At 42.2% G+C, this 24,608-nt stretch overlaps 1 protein-coding gene across 1 annotated transcript in view; it reads left to right on the top strand.

Moving 5' to 3' along the window:
* Positions 1-4,445: 4,445 nt before the first annotated feature.
* The window catches only part of SERINC5 (serine incorporator 5), a 42,788-nt gene continuing 22,625 nt past the window's right edge, over positions 4,446-24,608 (top strand). Inside the window, 6 exon segments of the mRNA XM_053931794.1 lie at positions 4,446-4,640; positions 10,867-11,124; positions 11,126-11,148; positions 11,150-11,240; positions 11,243-11,419; positions 24,075-24,242. Coding sequence (XP_053787769.1) covers positions 10,927-11,124; positions 11,126-11,148; positions 11,150-11,240; positions 11,243-11,419; positions 24,075-24,242 — 657 coding nt within the window. The 5' untranslated portion in view covers positions 4,446-4,640; positions 10,867-10,926.

Here is a 24,608-nt window from a genome sequence, read left to right as displayed (position 1 = left end):
GGCATTAATAGAGGCTCATTTTAGGATATTTTAGGGAAAACCCTCCCAGTCAAGACCTGGCCTCAGGCCATGCTCTGCCCCCAGCTGGGAGGGAAGTAGGCCATCAGATGCAGGTTCTTCTGCACTAAAAATCAAGTCACTTTGACTTGTTGATTTGGGCCTATTTAGGCTGATTTGGCTGGATCCCCTTTCAGGGTGAATTTGGAGACCTCCTCTATGAGTGGATGCACCAAGTAGAATTTTCCCAATTGCCAGGAAAGGTTCTCCAGGTCCTCACTGTGAAATGGGGCTCCCCAGCAATTTCTTACTCTGGATGATGGTAAAGTATTTAGGCAATTGGTGATATGTCTTTCTAAATCACTGTCCTTTCTCTTGTGTAGGAATGATGAGGTGCATTACCTTGCTTATTTTTGTATGTTACTAAAGCTGAGTATGTAGTAAGCTTATTGTTTTATTGAATTTATCATTTTACTTTTGTGTTGCCTTAATACTCATAGTAAAATAAGACCATTCTTTCCATTGGTGTCGGTGTCCTTTAAATTGCCCCCATCAATTGGCAAAACAAAGTGATAGGATATTTTGTGACCAAGACTATTGTCTTGTATGCGTGTATGCCACAGCAGATGCTCACAAAGTGCTATTTTTTATATAATACAAGTTCAGAAGCTGTTTCCCTCCAGATCCCACGCAGCAATTTGGACTGTGCTCTCTATGCACATTTGGGCCCTGTTCTATACCATGAAACAAGTATAGAACTTAGTATAAGTAAGTTCATCTGAATTGTTTCAGTTGAATGGAGGTGAGTGAAGCTACCTGTGTCAGGGACTAAAACTGCCTTGCTCTTAGTGATGGTGTACTAGATAAAATGTATGTGCATCACAGAGCAAGATAAAATTAGAGAAAGGATCAGCACATTTTTTTCCTTAATCTCAGGCTTTTGGATGGTTTGATTTAACTTTTGTGACAAGTCAGAACTCTGGAAGAAATATTTGGGACTTGTGGTGAATATAATATGCAGTCACACAATTAGTCATCTAAATACTGTTTAATTTGTGACTTGATTAGTTTGTAAACTTTGTATCATGTTAATCATGCTTCAGCATTGACAGTCTGTCTCTAATCACACCAACTTACTGGATATGCAGCTGCTGCAATCTATTTAGCTTCTGTTCAGAACCACAACAATCAAGCATGGTTCGTCTGTAGCATGTAACATTCATGCTTGTGCAAAACTCTCAGTTGTACACCTGAGTAAACAGGAACATAATGTAAATGCCTTGAGACATTTCTTCTGCCTTTACCATCTTTTTATCATGAGTTACTGCTGTTTCTTCCTCTTTGCAAACATGATGGCTTTTACCTCGAGATTTGATGGAATTTGAGTGACTTCTATGCATTGTACTGATACTGTTTATAATTGAACAAGAATGTTGTAATTATAATTAAACTAGAATGTTGTTTTCTTCTTCCACTTTGTTGCCACAATAAATGTAGCAAAACACACTGTATGAGCACACCATATAGAAAGGTGCTCTCTGTTTTAAACACAATTTCCTTTTTTCATAGATGCCAGCATTACTTGTGGTGGCATGGAGAACAAGGACTGCTAGCTATCACATCCTCCTCTGTCTCCCTGGTTCTTGATCAATGCCAATGCTGATCCCAGAAGCCTTTTTGTTTTGGCAAAGAATGTTCAGAGTTGAGTTGGTACATACAGTTAGTGGTTTGTATTTTTGGTATTTTTCTATACATGGTGTGATCTTGATGTGCTCCAGGCAGCACTGCCAATTCTTTGTTTTTACCAGTCATTCTTGGCTTTTGTTACTGTTCTTGTTCTCTTGACTTACTGCATGTGCACTGCTCATTTAGCCATTTCAAGTGTTTATGCTCCATGTGCTCCAGTGTAATGATTATTTTACAGAGCAGGTTTCACCTGCAGCCCTTTAATACTGCAAGAGAAGGAAGGGGTCATTACAAAAGAGGCTATCATTGGGTCTGTTTTTCTTTTTTATTTCTCTTCTCCCCCTTGCATTTTATACTCAGCTATGTCAGCTTTGTCTCTGAATTAAGCTATTCTCTCCACAAGCCTGTAATAAAATTACAGGATAAACCAGAGTTAGGTCTGCATATGGTATATCAAGTTGAGACAGAAAAACTTCTCAGAGAACTAAAACAGGAGTGCTTTGAACATTTTTGACAGGCTGTATTTTGACATAAACCTTGCTGGTATCCAGTAGTGTGAGTGGCTCTGCAAAAGACATGCACAGCTGCAGTCTCATTTGGCTCCAAAACAGCACTGCCTAGGAAAACCTTCTGTTGATCCTAATCTTCCAGAAGACCTTCTTGGAATTAAACTGACTTCTCCTGTAGCCCACCACTACCAAGAACATTCCTGAAGCAGCTCTGGTCTTGCTAATGAGAGAACTCTATTTGGCAAAGCTTTTTTCATCACAATAATGCAAATTTCTCATTTTCATGTATTCCTAAGTAGAGCTTTGATGCTACATGAACTAGACTCATATAATCTCTGTGTTCCGTTCTCGAGTTTCCAGTATTTTTTCTCTTCTTTATTGGCAACTTATTCAGAAAATTTCTATTTATTTCTTTTAAAAACTAATTTCAAATAAAAGGACAGGCTGCAGGGAAGGGTTCTGTCTTTTCCTTCCAAAGTATCAAATCCATGGCCTGCAGGTCATGCACAAGGATTTTTTTTTGAGGGTATTGCTGTGTGGACAGCACAGAGGCCATTAGCATTATAACAATTTATTCTTGTTCTGCCAGCCCAAATTGTGTCCAGAAAGCTTCAAAGTAAAAGTATTCATTACTGTGATATGAGCAAAGTTATCTGCAGAAACAGGAGGCGGAGATGAGGCACTTTATTCTTAATTAGAATGCATTACTGCTGTGTAGTTTATTGCCTACCACATAAGATTTGTTCCTTTGGCACTGATAGTTATGCTAAGCTCATTTACACAACACGTATGTATCAAAGCTATGTGCTTTGATTTGGGGAAATCTCCACTTTGGGCCAAGGTGGTAGGCAGGTACCCTCAAAGAATACTTATGTTGTCCTGCATGGACTTGTCATCTGTGAATTATTTTTTTTAAAGAAAACATTTGCTGTCAAAATTAACAAATAATTAACAGTTATTGCAATATGCCAGTCCAGAAGAAGTCTGCTACTGAGTTGACAAATGTAAAACTGTCCTTTTCTTGCTACTCTAAATTTACCTGTAAGTTCAGGAAGTTCCTTTGGTATTCCCACATCAGCATTCCGAAGAAGTCAACAATCCAGAAAGTGCCACCACGTTTTTCATCTTTATATATGATGGTAGAAAATTATTTTAATCTATTAGACTTAATTGCAGGAGTTGAATTTCTGATTTACAATCAGCTCAGTTTTTCCTGCTGCTTTAATAAGACCCTTTATATTTACCTTATGTGGTAAGTCAGGGATATCAGTCTTCCCTTCTTCCATCTATCACTCATGAAGTCCAGTAAGACTCAGTGCCTCCCAGTCATCACCAGACTCCCTGCTGCTGGCTGGTTACCTAAGCATCTGAAATGTGAAATATGCCAGTGTACACTGCAGTCTCCTTTTCTGCCAGCACACTGTTTCCTCAGCGTCACCTAAGTTAAACATCCATGTCACTTGTTTCTAAGGTAAAGATATTAGTTATGATTGAAAATCTGAGATATCATGTAATGAAATTCTGAATAGGAAGGAAGTGTTGTGTTGCATCCAATGACAGGGGGCTTAGAAAGAATAATATTTGTAAGTGGCATTGCATGGTATTGTGCTAAAAAGGGGTAATGAATAGCATGCAAATGCAGCACTGGGGAGTTCAGTGCGAACCTCTGTAATGCCACACTTCTGTGTTTCCCTTACAAAAATTAACTTCCTCAGAAAGGAATAACTGATGCATTTCCTTAATAGACAATGCAGATCTTAATCCATTCTAAATTAACACTGGAGTGGAAAAACAACTAAGGAACCAGTTTATTAAAACTATCATTCACAAAAAACCAAGGTTTTTAAAGCAATTTTGCCGGGAAATAAAAGCCTTGTCAGTTTTTTAAAACTAAACTCTTCAAATATTATGCAATACTTTCTTTCAAGTCCATCAAGTTTCATTTGACCAGAATCTAACAAAATGTGAATACTTAAATGCGTGGATAATTTTTTAGAAATCAGTAACTGCTACCAGCCAGAAAATATTTTTGTGTGAATTACAAAACACCAATAAAGACACAGAGGAAGATACCACCATTTAGCATTATAACCAACCCATTGTTCTGAAAGGGGCAGTTACATTTGTGTGTCAGGCCCCACATGCACTGATAGTCTGTTCTGGTTTGAAAGCAAAACCAGTGAGAGACTTCAAGTCAGAAATACAGTTTATTAGAAAAAGGGAAAAGAAACAAAATACATGCAATAATTCAAAAGAAAAACCACTGACAGAGTCGGAATTCAACCTGACACCCTTTTGGTCAGGGTGTTGATAGCAGTCCAAATTGGAGTGGCTGCAGTACTCCTGGAGTGGCAGATGTAGTTCTGTCGGTGCAGTGATCCTGTAGAAGGGTGTAGTCTTCCTCTGAAGATCCAGTGGAAAACCCCAAGCTGTTCCTCTTGGAAACCTGTGGAAAGGTTGAGTCTGGTGTCCCAAAAACCCATACTATATCCAAGGAATGCTTGGCTCCTCCCTCTGGGCGGAGCATCTGACAATGGGATGTTATAGTTCTTATCAGTCATGCAGTGACATTCAGTAGCCCATTATTAGCAGATGTCTCCCAGGAGGGAGATGAGAATTGGTTGTGAAAAAGATAAGGACAACTGCCCACTTAACAGAAGACAACTGCCATACAAATGGCAAATAGAATACATCCTGTCTTTCAATCTGGGACATAGTCTCTGTGATCACTCCCCCTCAGTGATTTATAGTTGCAGGCTGCTCTTGCCTTGCACTGGCAGATCCTTGGGTTGCTGTACTGGTTGCTTACTGTGCCTCCCCAGCCTCCACACAGTCATAAGGGTGATCATCCAGCCACAGCAGTAACAAGTACTGGGATAATCCAACTTTCCTTTTTTCAGGCCCACAGCTTGGACATAGTGTGCTGTTCCAGCTGCTCCTGGCATGATTCCTAGGGTATGCTGGCTTTTGGAAGATGTCCAAAGGACAGGGCTTCTGGAAACCCTTGGCTACCTACAAAAATGTGAGGGTATGTGATCCATAATCCAGATGCTGGTGCACACTTAGGAACAAATGGAGAAAGCTGCGACTTTATTATGGTCTTTAGCCACCTAGACTGCATGACATAGATGGTCTTGCAATGACACACAACTAAAACTACAGGTGATAAGTAAGTTACTTCTGCTGTCTGATCACACCTGTGCACAGTGCTTCCCTATACTGGAATATCTTTTCCACAGGAAACAACTGTAACAAACAGTAATGTCATCGGTTGCATCAGAACTCCCGTTGGGAATCTGTTGTGGTTCCCAGAACATGTGTGTGCACGTGTGTAGATGCCACCGAACACCAGAGCCCAGGCTAGCTCTCTGTTATTCCAGTGTGGTGACTGAAAAGTGGGGAACTGCCCTGTCTGGGGTAAAGCCACAGGCTGAACTATAAAGCTATCGAAGTCATAAACAGAGAAGCAGTGCTCCTAAGCAGCGGGGCACAGAGTGGGAAAAGAAGAAAGAGGAGTCTCTCACATTGTAAAGTTCCAACACACTTTAACAAGGTCAGAGAAACCAGAACAAGGAAATCCCCTGAGGACCTCTGTGCATGGAATTTTCAAGCATAGCAAAACAGGGGATGTACACAAAATGAGAAGCAGTGAGATAATACCAGAGGTGGAGCTTTGGGGTAACAACTAATCAGGATAGGGGGAGGAGAGAGGTCTTAGTTGGGGATTGGTCTGGAGAATGAATGGCAGGGAATGTTCTAGAACAAGGGACAGGATTGCTTTGGTAAGCAGTGTAGAAGGTGTGGGGTTACCTTGACAGGCAGGGAAGAGTCTGGAACAAGAGGAGGGGACACCTTGAAGGACAGCTGGAAAGGAGGGCACAACTTAGGAAGATACCAACTAGGGGAAAACAGGGGGGATAATAGAACAGGCCATTAAATATGGCATTTCTTTTCCTTCCCATAACCATGTTTTTGTTTGGTTTCTTAACTACTAGGCTCATGCAAAATACACATTTTCTTAAAAAGCAATTTTAAGTCTTGTTTTAACAGGCGTACAAATTCTAAATTTACAGAAGCGACCACCTCAACATGTAATGATATGTTTTTTTTTTTTTTCCTTTCTGCTTGCATACACATTTGGAAAAAAAAAAATGCCATATTTAATTTCACCTGTAAAACAGCCAAATGGTGTATTTCTCCTTATCATTGGATGCAAACATTTTGTGCTCTTCATTTTGCCAATTGACACAAACCAAAACTGTTTGATTACTGAGAAAAAATTGAAAATACATAACTTTGAAAGCATAATTCTGAATTGTAGTTTTCTTTCAGAAGATGAGAACAATATAATTCCTAATGTTCTTATCCTGAAATACACTGAGCTGGTTCATACTGAAAAAGCAGAGTATCTTTGAGCATTCCTGATAAGTTGTGATTTCCCTGTGCTATGCCAAAAAGCTTTCTGCTTCACCACAAACATCTTGAGTTCTCTGTAGAGGCAGTGCATTCTTCTCACAGTGAAGGAATACGGTGAGAACCTCTGCTTCTGTAACAACAGTCCATGCAGCAATGAGTGGGGCAAGAGTAAAGCGGTTATGTGTAAAGGTGCAACAAATTCAAGTGAAACCATGGTTGTCATCTGAGGGTAATAATGCCTATCCCAGTGACCTGAGCAAAGCTGATGTGCCAGAGGTTACCAGTATGTCTAAAAATGGGTTGGCTATCTTGTGTGCTGCCTAAGAATGACATGCTTCAAGGCCTTCAGATTCTTCTGCTTCGCCTGTGCACATTCTGGTGAGGAGAATGGTTTGCACTGTTATAAATGGGGTCCCATATGTCCAATTTCATAAACCAAAAGATTAAAATTTAGCAGCTTAGTGCCCCAAAATACCCAGATGTCCGTAATTTTTAACTGAGGTATAAAATAATAATACAATCAAATATAATGAAGTAGTTACAAAGAGTTATTTGGCAGTGGTTCGGATCAAGCATAAGCAAAACCAACCGGGGTACGGGAGGGCTTCCTACCCTCCCTCCCGTACAAAAGGCAAAAGAATCCAAGCACAACTTTTATATTTTATGCTAATGCATATTCATCAATAGTTCCTGTAAATCTCCTCCCATTTTCGATTCTTGAAACCTACATCACTATACTGCATAGTGCATGCGCCTCTTCTTGTTAAGGGGTCTTCTTGGCTCTTTAGTGGTCTTTTCAGAGGAAGGCTCACTGTCTTCCTCGCTGTCCTCTGAATGACCTGGCAGGTTGCATGTGCACATTGAGCTTGATGTTACATAAGTAAGCATTATGTTTCAATTGAGCCTTATTATTTCATAGATAAGATCACTATTTTAGGTTCCCTATCTGGAATGGTCCCGTTTTTATTAATATTCAAGGTTGATCCTGCTCTGGAAGTTATCTTTTCATTTTAGTTGATACCGATTTTAGTTTGGGAGTCAGTTCCTGACTTCCTCCATTCCCAAGGCAGAATCCAACTCCTGCATCCTGCTTCCCACATGGGTTTCTTGAAGAAACCCATCTGCTTCATAACACTAATCACATATACTTTTCCAATTATTTTCCCAAATTACTGCTATAATTACAACTTATTCAGCATGAATCACATCCATTTATCACAGCTCCCAGGGCACAACTGGCTTCTAACCAGGGGTTTTCCTGAGAATTGCCCCATGGTTACTATTCCTAACCCAATGCTTTCCTTCCTTCTTTGCTCCCTGGCACCTGAATGGAGATCAGAGTTTTAAGTCAGTTCTTGGGTACTCCTTGACTCTCTTTTGTCCTGCGGGGACACTCCATGCCTCCCTTCTTCTAAGTCCATGTGCATAAAATTCCCCATACAAAGCAAGACCAAGGCATCTTGCCTTTCCCTTCTAATGCAGTGAATTCTCTGTCACTTGAAAGCCCTAAATCAGAATTAGTGTCTCTACAAAGAGGCCCCCTGCCAAAAGGAAGATTTTGAGGCAGGAATTACTGCTGGCTGAAGATTTCTGCCCAGTAAATCAGATCAGTCTTCTCTGATTTTAGAAAGTGTATTTGATGGAAAAACCTTATTCTAAATGCACTGATAGTTTGAGAGTGACAGTTCTTTCCATGTTGTAATATCTGCACACTGCTTTGCTATTAGTCTGCATAATGTTTGGCAGCAACAGAGCAGAGAAGTTCAAGCCTTTCTGGTGATGAATTTTTACTGAAAATGCCAAGGCACACATCCCAGAGCTCTAGGGTGCTCTAACTGATTGGAAAGCCATTACAGAGCTCTGCTGTTTTCTTCAGTGCAGAGGCTGGGTTTGTTCATAACAGCACTGGCTGACATTAACAGATCTGCACAGAGCAGTGATTTAATGGTGCTCCCCAAGCAGTGAATGCTTGTTGCTATCTCAGACATGCTGATGTGTGGTACAGCCCCTCGTAGTCTTCCACCATGCCCATACATCACTTTCACCAGTCTCTCTTTGTAAGACAGCTTCATTTTTAAATTAAACCTCAGATTCTCCTTCATGTCTCAAGTTGATTTTGCAGATGTGGAAATTAAGCAAAGCCTGACCAAACAATTTCTTGCAATTGTATAAGAAACCTGGAACAGAAATAGAAGATGACTGCAGTTTTGCTGAGTTTTCACTATTCTGTGATCCTTGTGTTCCCATGTCTTAACCACATTCTTCGGGAAGCTGACGTGTTTCAAAGTTAAACACACCAGTGGTTTTCCATTGTCTGTTGGCTGGTCATGCTGCTTTTCTGATCCTTGTTCAATTCTTGAGTCTATCTCTGCAGCTTCTGGGGAAAGGAGCTACAAATCAAAGAAGGTGTGCTGAGTCTCCAGCCCTAGTCCTGGCTTGAGGAGTCCTCACCTGAGGTTGGGACTTTTGCTGCTTCTACAAAGCACAAGCATCAGCCACATCAGTGCCTGAACTGTGCTGGGGTCCTCTCAGATGCCCACAAACTAGTGTCCTTTGCAGTTTCATAACCATCTGGTTGACAGAATTAATCTTGTAAGAGTGGTAAATACCTTGTCTCTAGCTGAGTATATGCAGTTTTTGGAGCACCATTAAAAACAAAGTACATATCTGTTTTTTATTAACTGTACTTCAGTCCCTAGTGTAACACCAACTTATGTAATGCTGATTCATCATATGATCCACTTCCTGAAGCATCAACTCCATTTGTTTGCATACATGAGGAAAGAGGAAGGGGTTTTGCATCCTGCAATCCATCCCAGTTTCCTTGGTAAGTGTTGCTACATTATCTACACATACATACCCGTATTCATGATAATAGCTTTTAGTTGCACTGAATTCATAAAGTAAGAGCAGTTAGGACTATAAATAGAGTTTAAAATAGTTGTATTAAATATTACAACGTACACACACACACACACACACACACACAGAAGGACACAAAGCAGTCAAGACCGGGGTCTTTCCAGAGTCCTTAATTTTCTACTTTTCATAGCTTTGCAGTAGTAATTCCTATCTGTGCAGAAAATTTGTGTTGCTACAGGTTAGTGTCCACAAAGGAGACAGAGGAGTCCTGTGAAAGTACAGACTTCCCCATCCATCTATGTGAAAAATGCCGATTAAATGATTGGCTCTTCGTAAATATTAAACTGAACACTATATGTATTATGGAGGGTTATTTTGTAATACTTTTTTAATCCCTTTTAAGTAGTGTGTTAAATATAGTTTTAGGTTACAACATAATGTTAAAATAGAAACTATGCATTGTAAGATATTTTTTTACTAGCTCAAGAAAGGGATAAGATAATCAAGAAACTCTTTGCACAGAGATAACAGCAACAGGAAACCTAGAGTTACTGCCTCCTTATCAGAAAAGACAAACATTCTTCCACCTTCTCTCCGTCTTTATGGAACCACAAGGATTAAGAGGAAGAAGTTGACAAAAAACAGAAAAATTCTTAATTTGCAAGGAATTTATGCATCATGTATGAGATATATGAATATGCAACAGGCTATTGCTTTTAAGGGTTATTCCTTTGTTCACAAGGCATATTTTTGGCAGCTTAGTGCCCAGAAACATCCGGATGTCTGTAATTCTTTGCTTTTTATTGTCTCGTAGTGTCCTAATTCTCACTGTCCAAATTTTATTACTCTAATTTTATTACTGTTTTTATAAGTATTTTATTACTAATAAACTTTTAAAATTAAAAAAACCCCAAGTGATTGGCATTTTTCACAAACTACAACACATCTCCTTAATATGTAGTCCTCCTTTAGAACATACATGATCATTAAAATTAGTTTTAAGTCTGCCCTAGGCAGAGAAGATAATATTCATACCCCTATCAAGTCTTTGTTCTTCTCCACAAAATTCAGGAGTTTGGCACGACCTTGGCTGAGCAGCTGTCTGCATAAATTAGTAAAGCTTTCTAAAGTTAATGGGTTCTCTCGTTATTCCCTTATCTATCAATCTCTGTCCTTATCTACAAGCAGTGTGTTTCTAAAGACACATTCATCTGATATGATGACGCCTGTCATATCTGAATTTGGCTTTGCAGTTCCTGTCATCACATGGGAAGCTCAGAAATCCTTGGCTACTGCCTAGTACTGCCCATGATTTTTAGCGACTGAGGCTGGAGAAAGTATTTTGGAAACATCGAGAAAAGGTCTCAGCTCCTGTTAGGAAAGCACGGCCTTACAGCTGTCCTTGGAACAAACATGGCTTTTCCACGCAGGAACGGGCGTGTGCGCCGGCCCTGCGATGCGCCAAAGCAGCTTGCACCGGGGTTGGTGCACTACAGCGTTAAACTTCAATTTGGTGCCCGGCCTCTTAAGATCCGCATGTTTAAATGCCCTATTCACTGAATTTATTAGATCCCAGCTAAAACCAGGTGTTTTAGTAAGTATATTAGCAGGCAAATGATGCCAGCAATGTCCTTGCGAGCAGGACAGCCTGCCGCGCATGGCCCCACTCGGATCCACCCTCCGCATGGCAGCTGCCGCCGCTCCTGCTGACTCGGCGAGCGCGGTAGCGAAGCTCACACGCGGCCTGACGACAGCGGAAGCCGGGTGGCTGGGCCGGGCCGGGCCGGGCCGGCAGCGGAGCAGAGGCGGTGCCGCTCCGCCCGCGGCGCCCCGCGCTGCCCTGCCCATCCCAGGACATCCCAGCCCTGCGCGCTCCTGTGTGCGGGAGCAGCAGGGGAGCCGCGTCGGCCAGTTCCACCAGCATGTCCGCTCGCTGCTGCGCCGGCCAGGTAGGGTCGGGGGCGCGGGGAGCGTGGCAGGTGTGCGGGCGGACATTCCCGCGGGGGACCCGCCCGGGAGCTCCGCGGCCGCGGTGGGGAGTGAGGTCCCGGGGAACGAGGTCCCGGGGAAGGAGGTCCCGAGGAGCGGCCGGCGGGACCGGCGGGACCGGGACGATGGGTACTCTCCGCGGGAGCAGAGGCCGGGGTGGGCAAGGGCCGTCCCTGCGGCCGCGGCTCGGCGGGCTCCGGATCGGGCTGTGCGCCCGGCTCCCCGGGCCGTCGGCGTGGTAGAGGAAAAGCAGCCCTCGCAGCGAGCCAGGGTGCCTGTCCAGACTCTCCGGGTGCCCACAGTGGTGTTATTGCCAGTTTCCTGGGTGGATTCCCGTCGTGTTTGGAGGGAGGCTGGGCGCAGGCTGTCCCGACGTGTGTGCGGACAGGCGAGAGCAGCTCCGCGCACCGGCGCCCGCAGCAGGACAGCGGCATGCGGATGGAGGCGCGGACATGGAGAGAGGCCTTCCCAAAGCCCTACGCGGCAAGGAGTAATTCCCAAGGGAGCAACAGATCCTTTAGAGCTACTGTAGGAGGCGGTTGGGTAGTAGCCACTGGCTGCAGGTGGTGGGCAATGACACCACATGGTATAAGAATTGGAACGCACTTAGCTAATCTCATAGCCCCTGGCTGCCTGTCAGTCCTCAGACCCTTTCACGAACTCCTTTAAATTCGGCTTGTGGAAGGTTTCAGTATATTCAGGTGCTGGCAGAGGAAGTGAGAGATGAGAGCAAGTGGTGATGGAGGGCACTGCAGGCAGGACCTGCACTGTTCAGTAGCCATGGGGTGAGGATTAAGAACTTCTCATCTTTCCATGGTGCACCTGTTTTCCTATTTAAATCAATTCCATAGATGAAGGATCATGACTTGGAAGAGATAGGCATTAGTGAGGCCCTTTCCAGATCTCCTCCTTGGTTGCACTTAAGGAAAGGACTTCTGTTCCTAATAGTTGTCTCTCTGGTGTGATGTTAGACATCTTACCTCAGCACTTCATTTTGTGATTAATTTTCATAAATCTCTGTTTCTGCAATAGAAACCCTACTTCTATCTGCAGCAGACTAGCCAGTGAGCTTATTCCTGTTGTTTTACATATTTAAATACCTTATGGTCCTAATTCTATTGGTATTTCTTTTCCTTTGCTCACTCTGTCCACCTTTAGAATCTGATTATTCTCTTGCTCTTTTATGAACCGCCTGGGAAAAATGTTGCATCTTTCCTGTAGTTTGAAATCCTGGGGTAGATTTGGTCTTTTGTCTGTGGTTCTTTCAGTCTTCAGGGACAGGAGGATTGCTGAGCATGCATCCACTTGCTTGCCCTCTGGGAGCTGCTCTGAGCCTCCCCACACAGTCCTGTGGACCTGCAGGATATCAGTAACTATATTTGCTAATACTCTTCTTAATGCAGGGGCCTCCCTGACTGCTGCTTCATAACCATTTTGGCAGCGTGTGAACAAGTTGTGGAGCAGCTCAACTGAGTGCAGTTAGTAGGTGCTGTTACTACAGTGGGTTGTGGCTTTTTGCATTTTCATTGTGCTTTTTTTTTTGGTGTAGCTCCTGGAGAAGTAACTTAAATTACCAAGAGGATGAAACTGTTGTGATGCTCAGTGGTGAATGGCATGGCTTTAGTGTGACCAACCCTTGAGACATTCTTAAAGCCTCTGTCCCTACCCTGTGTAGTAATCCCTGATAGTAATGTGTTTCATTGACACAGATATGTCAATTTGGAATCGTAAATAAACTGAACTCCTTATTGTTGTTGAAGGTGAAGCGACAGCCCTAAGCTGAATGTAGTCATAGTGCCAGAAATCTCTGGGGAGATTTATTCTGCTGGCTCATGCACTACTTTTGATGTAAGACTTGTCTATGCTAAATAGGACATATTGCTGGAGTTACACCAGCAAACATAGTGTGGATAGCCTTTTTATAGGTTATGATAATAAACAGCATAAGGAACGTTTCAATAGTATGCAGTGTCACATTTTTAAAATGAAAAATGGTATTTGCCTTTTTTACTTGAGTTATTCCAACCTTGATCAGGGCATGTTTGTATAACATGATTAATACACAAGAAAAACAGATGGGATGGGAGTTCTTCATTCTGTCTCATCCAAGCTTTCTCAGGCATTTTGTGGGTACTGTTAAGCTGGAAAATCAAGAAGGAAATTGGCCTCTCCTTCAGTGTTTCTCTGAAGATGAAGTTAACCTTATGTCCAGAAAGAGAGATTAAGTACTTGAGGAAAGATGAAACTTTTGTAAAAGTTATACAAAACAGCTTCCATATTAGGTCCCTGATTTTTTCCTAAAATATAGTAGTTTAATGTGCTTGATCTCCTGTAGTGTATTTTTTTGTGGCAAGTATTTTTGCCTTGTTGATATCTTATGTATGCCTGTCTGTGGATATGCTTTCCTAGAGCTGACTGAGAACTTTGGTATTGCCTTTCTGAGCTATTTAAGTGCAATTGTTTGTGTGTAATTGCCATTTGTCTGTAGCTGTTACCAAAATTTTATTGTGAGTTAACACGACAATTAATTTTCACTCCAAAAAATTACCTGGTGTGAAGTAGATGATAAGTGATTGGTACTTTTTTGAGTCAAACCATGCTAAATGTCTAGTTGAAGGTGCCTGTCAGAATGAATGCATCCAGGTTTTGCAGCCCAGATTCCTGTTGCTACAGAATATAACGACAAGCTGCCAGACTGCACTATATTTCGGTTATGCTGTTTTTGCATTTGCAAAATTATTTTAAATTCTCTTAATGGACATTACTGTGTGACTTGCATCCTTGCCAAGCAGACCCTGGAAACTTTCTTTGAAGGAATTTGGCCATTTATAAACTTTAATTTCTGCAGTTGTTTTTTATTGGGCAGTGTACAACGTTGCTTTGAAGACAGTTGTGATATTTAGATTTCTGAGCTGTAATAAACTTGCTAAATGTTTATTCTTTTGCTTGTGTCTCATTGATAGACCTATTTTTAGAATGCAGTGAGAATACAGTTTGGCTTGGGCCTTCACAATGCTTTTGATTACATAAAAACTCTGCTTAAATTGACAGGAAACAGGATTTTATATTTGGCTTTTCTTCACTAGTTATTCTCAAGAGAATAAAGTTGAGATCATGGTTAAAGAAAGCAGCTGTTGCAGAAAACCTTTATTACAATGAATGTGTTTTTTCCAGAGTTCAATAAATGTAATTTAGATCGTTGACATTCATTTTGGGTGGGTGGATGGTATCTTGTAGCTGGGTTGTTCAAGAAGATGAATTTTCCAGTTGGAACTGGTAGCTGTTCAAGCTTATGAAGCTGTTTTTGTAGGTGTTTTAAATCTTAAGAGATGTCCTTAATAGTGTTCTGCACTTAGAAATCATATCAGGTAGTAAATAAAAGACATGCCACAAGTTAGAATATCAAGTTTTCATTTTCTACCCAGAATTATACGTCTGATTTTTTTTTTTTAAGAAAAAAAAAAAGGGGGGGGGGTAAAAACAGTGCTGCTATATTTTTAAGGTTGACCTTTGTCCATCTTTTGACTTCTGTGACTCACAGCTTGTGGGTAAAGGAGTGACATGCCTGTGCACTCCAGGACTGCCCGCCTCTCTGGCACTGCCTGTTTGCACCTGCAGATTGAGAAGGGGGCTTGCAGTCCTGTCCCCCATGGTCTCCTTTTTTCATTACATGGTGAAAATGAAAAGGGTGGTTCTGTCATCCTCATCCAGATTTGTGTCCTCTGAGGTCACAGGAGCATTGCGGTACGTATGTGGTAGTGTGGTGCACCACAGTGCTGAGAGGTGGTGCCAGTGATGCTCCTGGCTTCACTCCATATGGTGCTCCCAAAAATCCATCTCTTGTTCTGCAGATGGTCTTCCTAGGTTACAGGGGTTTGTTTAGTATGTTTGACCTGAACATTTAGCTGCAGGTATTTCCATACCTCTGCCACTGCTGTTACTAATTGTGATAGAAAGTGAAACTAGCTGTTTGAGGTCAGATGTAGGGTATTGCAGTATACTCCAATATGTTAGGAAAAAAAGCCTGGTGAAGGACTATTTTCCCTGTTTGCAGAAACATGGAGTTGTTTCTTTAAATAAATGGTTTCCTGAATAATTGAATTAGCAAAGCCTGATTTCCTGCAGCTTTGTCCATTGAAGTTGGTATCTCATGCTGATTCCCTTTCTAATAAATATGAAGTTGTGTTGCAGCCTTTTCCTTGCTTGGGGTTGAGAGATCATTCTTTCCTCCACTAAAACTTTGCCTATTTTCAAGAAAACGTTAAAAAACTTATCTTGGAGGTTTCATCTGCCTGCCATAGCAGGATAAAATTTACTGCTGGATTCAAAAGTGATCAAAATGGGAAGGAAAAGTGACCAAAAGATGGGGAGATCCTGTAAGTGTTGTATCATTTGACATTGCATTTCTAAGTTGGAATCCTTTCCCTGTCACTGCTTAAGAGGGAGAAGATGGTCTTTCTCATTTCTGCCTGATTTCCAATTGCTCCCTATTTTCTTAGACTTTTTCTCTTGCATCCCATGAGTTGGTTGTATTGTGGGCTTAAAGAAACATCTTAAATACCCATAGCTCTAGAGCTGTAGAGTGAAGGCAGTATAAGAACAGGGCCTTCAATTTTAAAGGCAAGGGAGTATTTTTCTGCCGAAGTATCTAAATACTGCTGCTGGTTTAATTTTAGTTTTCGCAACTGTGGTTGTTTCGGGATATGTTTTTCCCATTACTGGAACTTTTATTCCAATGGAAGCAACTCGCAGTTGTAGGTACAAGACATACTTAATTCAGGGATGAAAGCCTGAGCTGTGACTACGGTGGAAGCTATAGGTCTCGTTGGAGCTAGTGACTGCTCTCATCCCAAACACGTGCTGCGGGTGTATGATTTTCTCAAGTTAGCCATGTGAAGATGTTGGATCTTAGGTTGCTTCCCGTGTCCTTCTCAAGGACCCCAATCAATGGTACTTCCATTTGTTTCTCCACCATTAGGGTGCAGGCCCTAATAGGTCTTAGCATTTTGAATGCCTACCCTTCAAGATATTTAGGCTGCAGCTGACCATTCTGTTGATGGGATTTGACCTGCTGCCTTGTTCAAGTTATCCAGGAAATATGCTTCAGCATCAGTATGTTGCAGCATGAGGGAGTGAGGCACTGAGCCACCCAGAGCAGGGGGGGATCTGTAGGGTGTCCCCGTGATGGCATGTGGGGGAAGGTGTCTCTGTACCCATTTTGAAGGGAGACCTACACACCAGCGATCTCATCATCATTTTAATTAGTGGTAGCTATGCAGGAACTAGTGTTTGCAGTTTAGTAATTGGACATTCCAGCAATTAAAGATGGTGTGTGCTCAAGTACTTAAGCATATAAATGTTAAGAGTCTGAACACATAAAATTGTTAACAGTCTGAACACATAAAATTTTGCTCTTCTTTCTGCCCAGTAGCACTGATCCAAAATACATCAACCTGTAGTCTCTGGTACTGAGTTTTAACAGGAACTGTTCTTCATGTTTTCTGAAAAAACCCGTCTCAAGGGTTTTTCTTTCGGCTTATTACAGTCACTGACAAAACAGTGGTTCAGGAATACTTCTTATATCAGGAAGATGTAGGCATATTTAAAAATGCTCATCAAGAAACAATGTTAGGATGTGAGCAGGCTCCACTTTGAATCTGCTGGCCAGGAAAAGTGTGTGAATGTTGTGACATTGATGTAAACTGAAGCATCTTTAGCAATGCTTTGAACAAGTAGTTTTTAGTATGAAGGGATGAGCAAGCGTTAAGGCTTTGTCTCAGCTTATTGGCTTTTCTCTCTTTGTACAGTTAATGTTGGTTTTTTTTGGTTTTGTTTTTTTTTCTTTCTTTACTCCTCACCTTAAAGTCCTCTTGGACTCAGTGCTGAAACCATCTTTTGAAGACTCAGCATGTTTATGAAACAGCTCAAAGCTGTCTGTTCATTCAAAAGCAAAGCAGCTGTTCCAGCTATGTGCTTTTAAGTCAATGCATATGAAAATTTCATTTTAACTGCTTCTTCAGTGCAGTAGTACCTGGACTTAGGTAGTTACTGCCCTGCATTTTGTTCTGTGTACCTGGTGATGTGCCATGCTATACCATGTGCCATCCTGCCTCTTGAGTCCTGGTCTCGAACATCAGAGCTAACCTGGAGAAAATCTGCTTTCTGTATGAAGTGATAGCCCCATTTGCAAGACTTTGCTGCTGCTCACTTCTCTTTCATCTTTCAGTTCCTCAGTTATTACCTCCTCTGCTGTGAAAGTCTGAGAAGTGGCTGCAGCATGAGCTTAAACTACCTGCAGATGAGAAAACTGTGAAATGCAAAATTATAGGAAAGGATGGTGAATCTGTCACCCAGCAGAGGTTGCTCTCAGTGAAGAATGTCCAGGGATCAGTGCAAAGAAGATTCAGGATCAGGTCTGACTCGAGAGGATATTTAAAATTGCTCCCAGAAGCACACAGATGGATGAAAGGACTGGTGGAGCAGAGACTACTATTGAAGCAGATGTAACCTGGATGGCAAAAATACAATACGTACTTTTTAAGTACGGCCATGTAGCTGGTTGCCCACCTTGTGTTCGGAGTGCTGCAAGGCTGAGTCCCACCCCCTTTCTGGCTGTGTCCTGGAGAGGGGAGTCAGATGACTTGCTGGACTCTTTGCAGTTGGACTACCATGGTTTTGTAGGAGGACTGGGTAAATTTGAATTTTTTGGGGAAAAAAGACCATGAACGACTTAGGTGCTGGGAGGAGAAGTCTTAAAGCCTTCAAATGAGACTAAGGATAAATGTTTTTGTTTCCTTCTTTGATGAGCAGGGAGAAAAGACCAGGAAATTAAAAGGTTGTCTTAAGCTAGTAAAGAAAGCCTCACCAGGAACCAGTGCCTGGGAAACTGTAGCAGACAAATTAGAAGGTGGGGTTTTTTTTCGTTTTTCAGTGTCAGATTTAAGTAACCACAGGGATGGACAGTTTTCCTCATACTGCTGTCAAATCCAGATGGTCTATGCTAAAGGAAATTAGCTCAGTAGAGTAGATGGGTGATATGATACACTGTGAGGCTCACATCAGACTAAACAATTGACTTGATTTTCCAAAATCATCAGGAGAAGAGCAGTTGAGCAGACTTGAATTTAGACATTTTGCAGTGATGTTATTTTCTAATGCTGAGCTGAGTCAGCACTTAGTAACGTTTGTGCAGAGAGACAGAAGCAAATCGCCCTCAGCCCAGCTTAACTTAAGCTCTGCCGGTGCCCAGCAGTGGCTCACCCAGGGTTTAACTCTCAGCGTAGCTTTCTTGCTTGTATTTCAAGCTGCTTGGTGGTGCGTGGCAGTTCTGCCCCATGATGGCTGAGGGCAGAAAAACCTTGTCAGAAAGCACAACTCAGGCAGCGTCTGGGCTGGCTGGCTTTTCTCTGAAATTTGTTCTCAATTTTGCACAGTGTGAGGTGTGCTCCTCAAAATAGGTCATCAGTTGATTAACTGGTATGTTGGTTCACAAAGCCTCTTGTCTTAAGTCACATGGTGAGTCTGAATATTAAATAGCAAGCAGCAGAAAGCCAGTTAAGTCAGACAAAGGACAAAATAAAACCTTCTTTTTGGTCAGTTTAGTTACTTCAGAGGGACAAACAGCTGTGTAATCATGTGACCTGTTGAAGAAGCTTTTGGAAAATGCATATGCATAACAGCAGTCGGTTTTCAGTAATAGTCTGAGACCAGCTACTAACACTCAGGACACCTGACATCAGACGTCTTTTGTTTTCACGAACCAGTGCACTAATGAAATACTTGCTTCTAGATGAAACCAAAAGTCCGAGCAAGGGCAGGTGTGTGGCCACTTAAGAATCTTCTTCATGCAGCGCTGTCTGCTTTGCCTGTCCATCCTGCTTGGATGCTGCCTGTAGCTGTGAGAGTAGATGTTGGGTTGTTTTTGATAGACGCTGCTGTTAACAGCTCGGTGACTGCATTATCTGCAAATCTTACGGCCCAGATAATGCTGGTAGTCAAATAATCAAGCAGTGCATGAAAAACTAAGCTGCTCTAGGCCCCCATGAAAAGAAACTTTAGCAAGGCACATTCCTGTGCTCCTGGACAGGCTGGAAGGCACGCATTCTCCCTTGATGTTCTCACCAGGCTGTCAGTAAGGAAGGAAGAAATGAAAAGCTGCTAAGTCTTTGTTTCATTAAAGAATGCAGGTATTTTTCTCCATTGTATCCCCTTTTATTTTTACCATTTCTGCTGAGGTCTCCCAAAAGGAAATTCCTTGTTGTGATAAGCTTCATGCTTGCCTATGGTTTGTATAATTTAAAAATACCATAGGCTATTTTGGGCACTGATCCTGAAACTCTTCACTTTAATGACTACACAAAGTATTTTCTAAAGCCTTTGAAGTATTTTTGGAAATGTATGCGGAAAATATGTTCTTTAAATCTCATTGTCTCTATAAAAGCAGCACACAAGATAGGTTCTCTTACTTTCAGGCTTGTATATAAACAGTTACATGTGCTTAACATTACTCTCGTACCCCATTCCACTGATTTATCAGATCACATCACAGCTTGCAAAAATCAAGACTTGAGTGTGTGGCAGATGTTAAGTGTGTGTTGGCGAAGTACTTATTCTGGGGAACCAATAGTTTGCTTCCAAGTTGGTAAGCCTGCTTTTACCCTGTTTTGTTAACCTGTCTAACTCTTGTTAACCATAGGTGCTCCCCAGGCTGTTTTAAGATGGGGCTGTTCAATATGTCCGTGCCTGCTGGTACTTGGAAAAGTGGTTTGCATGAAATAGGCCTGTTACATGTCTGCTTACTTCTGCTCTTTGCTGGGTGAATGTCAAAATTACTGTTCCTTGCATTGGCAGGCACCTACAGCACTCAAATTGAATGAGGTGGTAGGAAAGCGCCACTGGAAACATCTGTTCAGAGAAGGGAGAAGGTGTGTAGGACAGCTGCAAAACATTCACCTCTGCTTTCCCCTCTTGCCCATGCACTGTGCCCTCACATGAAGTAGTAGAACTGTTGCTGCTGATGTGTAATAAATCAGCAGCTGAGAAGGGTTGATATGTAATTTTTACACCTTGCCACTAGGTTGCTTTATTTGGTCACCCTCAGCAGAACTGTCAGGGCTCATGAGGTGCTGGAGCAGGGGTAAGAGTGGCTGGCAGAGGAGTCACAGATTAGTCTCAGTTGGAAGGGACCCACGAGGATCATTGAGTCCAGCTCTTATGTGAATGGCCTATATGGGGATCACCCATACAGGCCATTACCTACAACTCTGGTATCATTGGGAGAAAGGCTAGGTTGAGTCTGGGGTTGTTAAGCCAGCCTGGCTACCAGAAGAAATGTCTATGAAACTGCACTTTGAATATATTTTAAAAGAAATATTTCCCACACAGCTTTCCATGCTGCTCTTGTGAAACCAGCCAAGTCAGCCATCATCCAGGCAGTTCAAATGTGTTTTCAAGTATATTACACTTTCAGATTCTGGGGTGTCAGCAAGTTGGCACTGTATTCTGTGAGCTCTGAAAGAATAGCACTGAGCAAAGCAGGTGGCTAGTCTATGCTGTGGCATCATGATGGGTTAGTGTGAGGGAGCTGGCTGATGGTAAGTGTTTGTGGAAAGCATAAATATTTGCCCACTGTTTGTAATTATTGTCAGACTGTGGTGTTCACCCTGCTGAGGAGATGTGAAGCTAGAGGGAGCTGGGCTGGCTGTGCTTGCTGCCTGACTTTTGGGAGCCTTTGGATTGGGAAGGACTTGAAGCCAGAACCTGATGCAGGATGACAAACTCCTGGTAGAGCAACCTGGCTTTCAGGTGCCATTGTGCTGGGCTCTTGGAGAACCTGGGCTTGGGGTGCTCATGAGACTCTGAAGGAACTCTGTACGTACAAGGCCTGCCTGCTGGCAGTGTTCACAGACCTTCATTGTTGGTTGGGTTGTCTCTGTCCTAAAAACTGCACAGCATCTTCTTCATACAGAACTCCATTATTTGGAGAAGCTTTTAATAATAAGCTAAATCTGTAAAAGATTTTTTGACATTACTTTCTTTTTTTGTTAGTCTATTTTTTATAACATGAGAAAAATTTGTTGTTGGCTTGCAGTAGGTTTTGAGCCCTTCAGTGTGCAGACCATTGCTGCAGTTGAAAGGCAAAGGATGGACCATGCCTGCAGTAAAGGATGTGGCATCAGAGTATTGCTGCACATTGACCAAAACTTAATAGAGAGCTCTTTGTATATGTGGGCTTTGAAGTCTTGTCACCCTAAGATAATATCTTTGAATCCGCTTGGGTCAGTAGGTTGTGGCCAGCATCTTAGTCTTTGGGACAGAGACTCTTCTCATTTATTTTTGGATAACACTTATTTCATTGTGGCCTACTCTGGAATGTTAGAGGTACAGTTTAAAAAAGAAAAAAAATAAAAACCCTCACAAAAAAACCCCAAACCACCAAATTTGAGGCTGTGGCTGAATAGTCTAACCAGCTTTCTATGGTTTCCATGGCTATTCAAAGAGCTTGAAGAGATGCGTCTGGAATAAGATGGAAACACTGGTATTTTTCACAAATATTTCCTATTTATAGGGTATGTGCACAGTATTAGAAACTATCATTAAGGTCTAAGTAATGTGGAAAAGTACATAAATGACTTACATATTCTGTTTAAGCATTTGTTGCTTTAAGTAGCAACTCCAAGGACCCAGGAGTAGAATAGCAGACGTTGCTGGATGTAGATGAGATTTTACTGGCAGAGCTCTCTAGCACCTGGTGTAGGAAAATGTTTTTCTCCTTACAAATGCCAAAGCTACATACCTTTTTACTTCCACACTGTAGTTGTTATGCTAAGGCAAGCAGTTCAAGTTCATTGTGGATACTTTGGATTGGGCTGATACCAAATCCTTTCATGTTAAGAGGACCTTCAGACTTACTTTTTTGTTGTTGTTGTTAAAATTCTGAAGTGGGTGAATTACATATTTCTGGTATGCATTTGTTTTGAAATGTTATCACATTTGTTTGCTGAGTCAGTAATTTGCTGTAGCTTCCTTACATCCTAGACCTGTGTTGATGCTCTAAAAGGTAATGTAATTTCACTACCTATAAAAAACAGAATTGCCATTCAGCCACTAGAGCCTCTGTTTTGAAAGTATAGTTGCATGATGTGCTTTTGCACATAGTATTTTTAATTTCCAGCTTAAGTGCTGGTGCATGAGCCTATTCTGTTTACTGCCCATATCTGGAGCTCTCTGTTTTGGGTAGGATTTCTGTTCTGCAGTAGCAGCAGTTTTAGCAGCTGCATGCTTTGAGGCCCTGTGTCCTCTGGCATGAGATCCAGTGGTGAAGTGAGAGAAGAGCAGCATGAGGGCTGGGTTGGACTGGCCCCATTTTATGTTTTCTGCAACTGAAGAGCTGCTGTTGAGAAAGGGAAGGACCTGTCTGCCACCCCCTTCCTGGGGGCTGAAGGCAGGAAGTATGACCTTGAATGTTGCAGAGATAGTCATAGCAAGGAACTGATAAACTGGGAGTCTTTTCAAGAGACTTCTTTAGAATGATTTGAGGCTCTTTGAACAACCAGTTTGGTTGTGATATTCTCTGGAGTTAGATATGGGTGTCTGCAAACACACATGAACCCCCCTCACATTAATCAGACAAGTCCTTGACTCTGGAAGAGAAAGTGTCCTGGGAGGAAAACAGTGCATGATGCTTGGGTGTCTGAAGACACATACAACTAATGAAGTTTGCCTGGACTACTCAAGTTTAATCCACTTGTGGATTTCCACTCTTCTGGCAATTGCTTGCTGAAAGCAGAAGGTCCTCTGAATGTTCCCGTGGCCCCTCCAAAAGCTGAGGAAACACCAGTAAGAAGCAGCCTTGGCACAAAAGAATGTGCTGAAGTGCCATGCTCTGGCAGCACACCATACCTAGCCTCAGGGAGTGCGTGGTAAATGGGAGTGTAGTGGCGTGAGGTTACTCTGGGTTGACAGCAATGAGACCTGTGAGGGCAGCTCCCTGCTCCTGGCTGCCTGCTGAAAATCCCTCCTGTGGTCATGGTTGGCGGGTTAAGCACAGACAGGAACCATATGGAGCTGCTGCCTATTGCAAGTAAGGGCCTAGCCATGGACAGTGCTGCCTTATGTATATAAGTAAGGCTTACCTTTGTATTTTATATATGACTTTTCTAAAAGTAGAAGGCAGGGAATGTGAATCCAGGTTCTTTGAAAGTTAATGATACTGCTGACAGCAAGAAAATAATGAACCTCAATCTAGATACCTTTCAGGATTTATTCAGTACCTTTTTCCTTGTTGAATAAAATAATTACATGAGTTTTGCTATGTTTTGTGGATTTTATCTTGGTGGACCCTCAGATGCTAGTAGAAAACTAAAATACACAGGGAAATCTGTCTCTCATCCTTAGCAAACCTGGGAAAGCTAGACTCTGATGTGCTTAAAGCTATTGAGTTTTGATAAACAAGACAGTCTGCTTCCACTTAAATGCTACTCAGCTGGGAGGAGGACTTGAGAAATTCTGGAGTTTTGCAGGAAGTCTCCCAACTTCCCTGTCTAACTAATAGAAAACTTAAGATGGAGGGTTTTGGTGGGTTTTTGACTTGTGGTTTTTTGTCTTACTTTTCAGTTGGCCTGCTGCTGTGGTATTGCTGCTTGTTCCTTGTGCTGCAAATGCTGCCCCAAGATAAAACAGTCAACCAGCACCCGCTTCATGTACGCGCTTTACTTCATCCTGGTGACCATCATCTGCTGTGTCATGATGTCCACGACAGTAGCTAATGCAATGAAAACTCATGTAAGTAATAGGGATGTGGTCACTGCTGCCCTGGAAGAAAATGCGGATCATTCCACAGCTCTTTGTCTATAGGGGTGCTCCCTCAGAAGAGGTGGTCAATTTCTTCCACCCATCCACTTCTAAACCCAGATGGGATGATTTTCCATGCTCAGTCTCTTGATTTTTCCATGCTCAGCATCTTCCTGTCACGCACTAAGCATGTTTCACAACAGGAAGAGCCAAGGCCTAGCATCCTTCCTCTCGAGTGCAGAAATCAGCTGCAGTGAGCCCACCCCAGGTTTGCTGTGCAGGCAGTGTCACAGGGGGGAGAAGTATTGAGGAACTTGTTTTAGTAGAACAAATGAGTTCCGTCTAGCCTTGATTTTT

This window comes from Vidua chalybeata, chromosome Z (genome assembly GCF_026979565.1).
Source record: "Vidua chalybeata isolate OUT-0048 chromosome Z, bVidCha1 merged haplotype, whole genome shotgun sequence".
Taxonomy (NCBI): Eukaryota; Metazoa; Chordata; class Aves; order Passeriformes; family Viduidae; genus Vidua; species Vidua chalybeata.
Note: the sequence above shows the minus strand (reverse complement) of the source record. Positions and strands in the feature narration are given on the sequence as shown.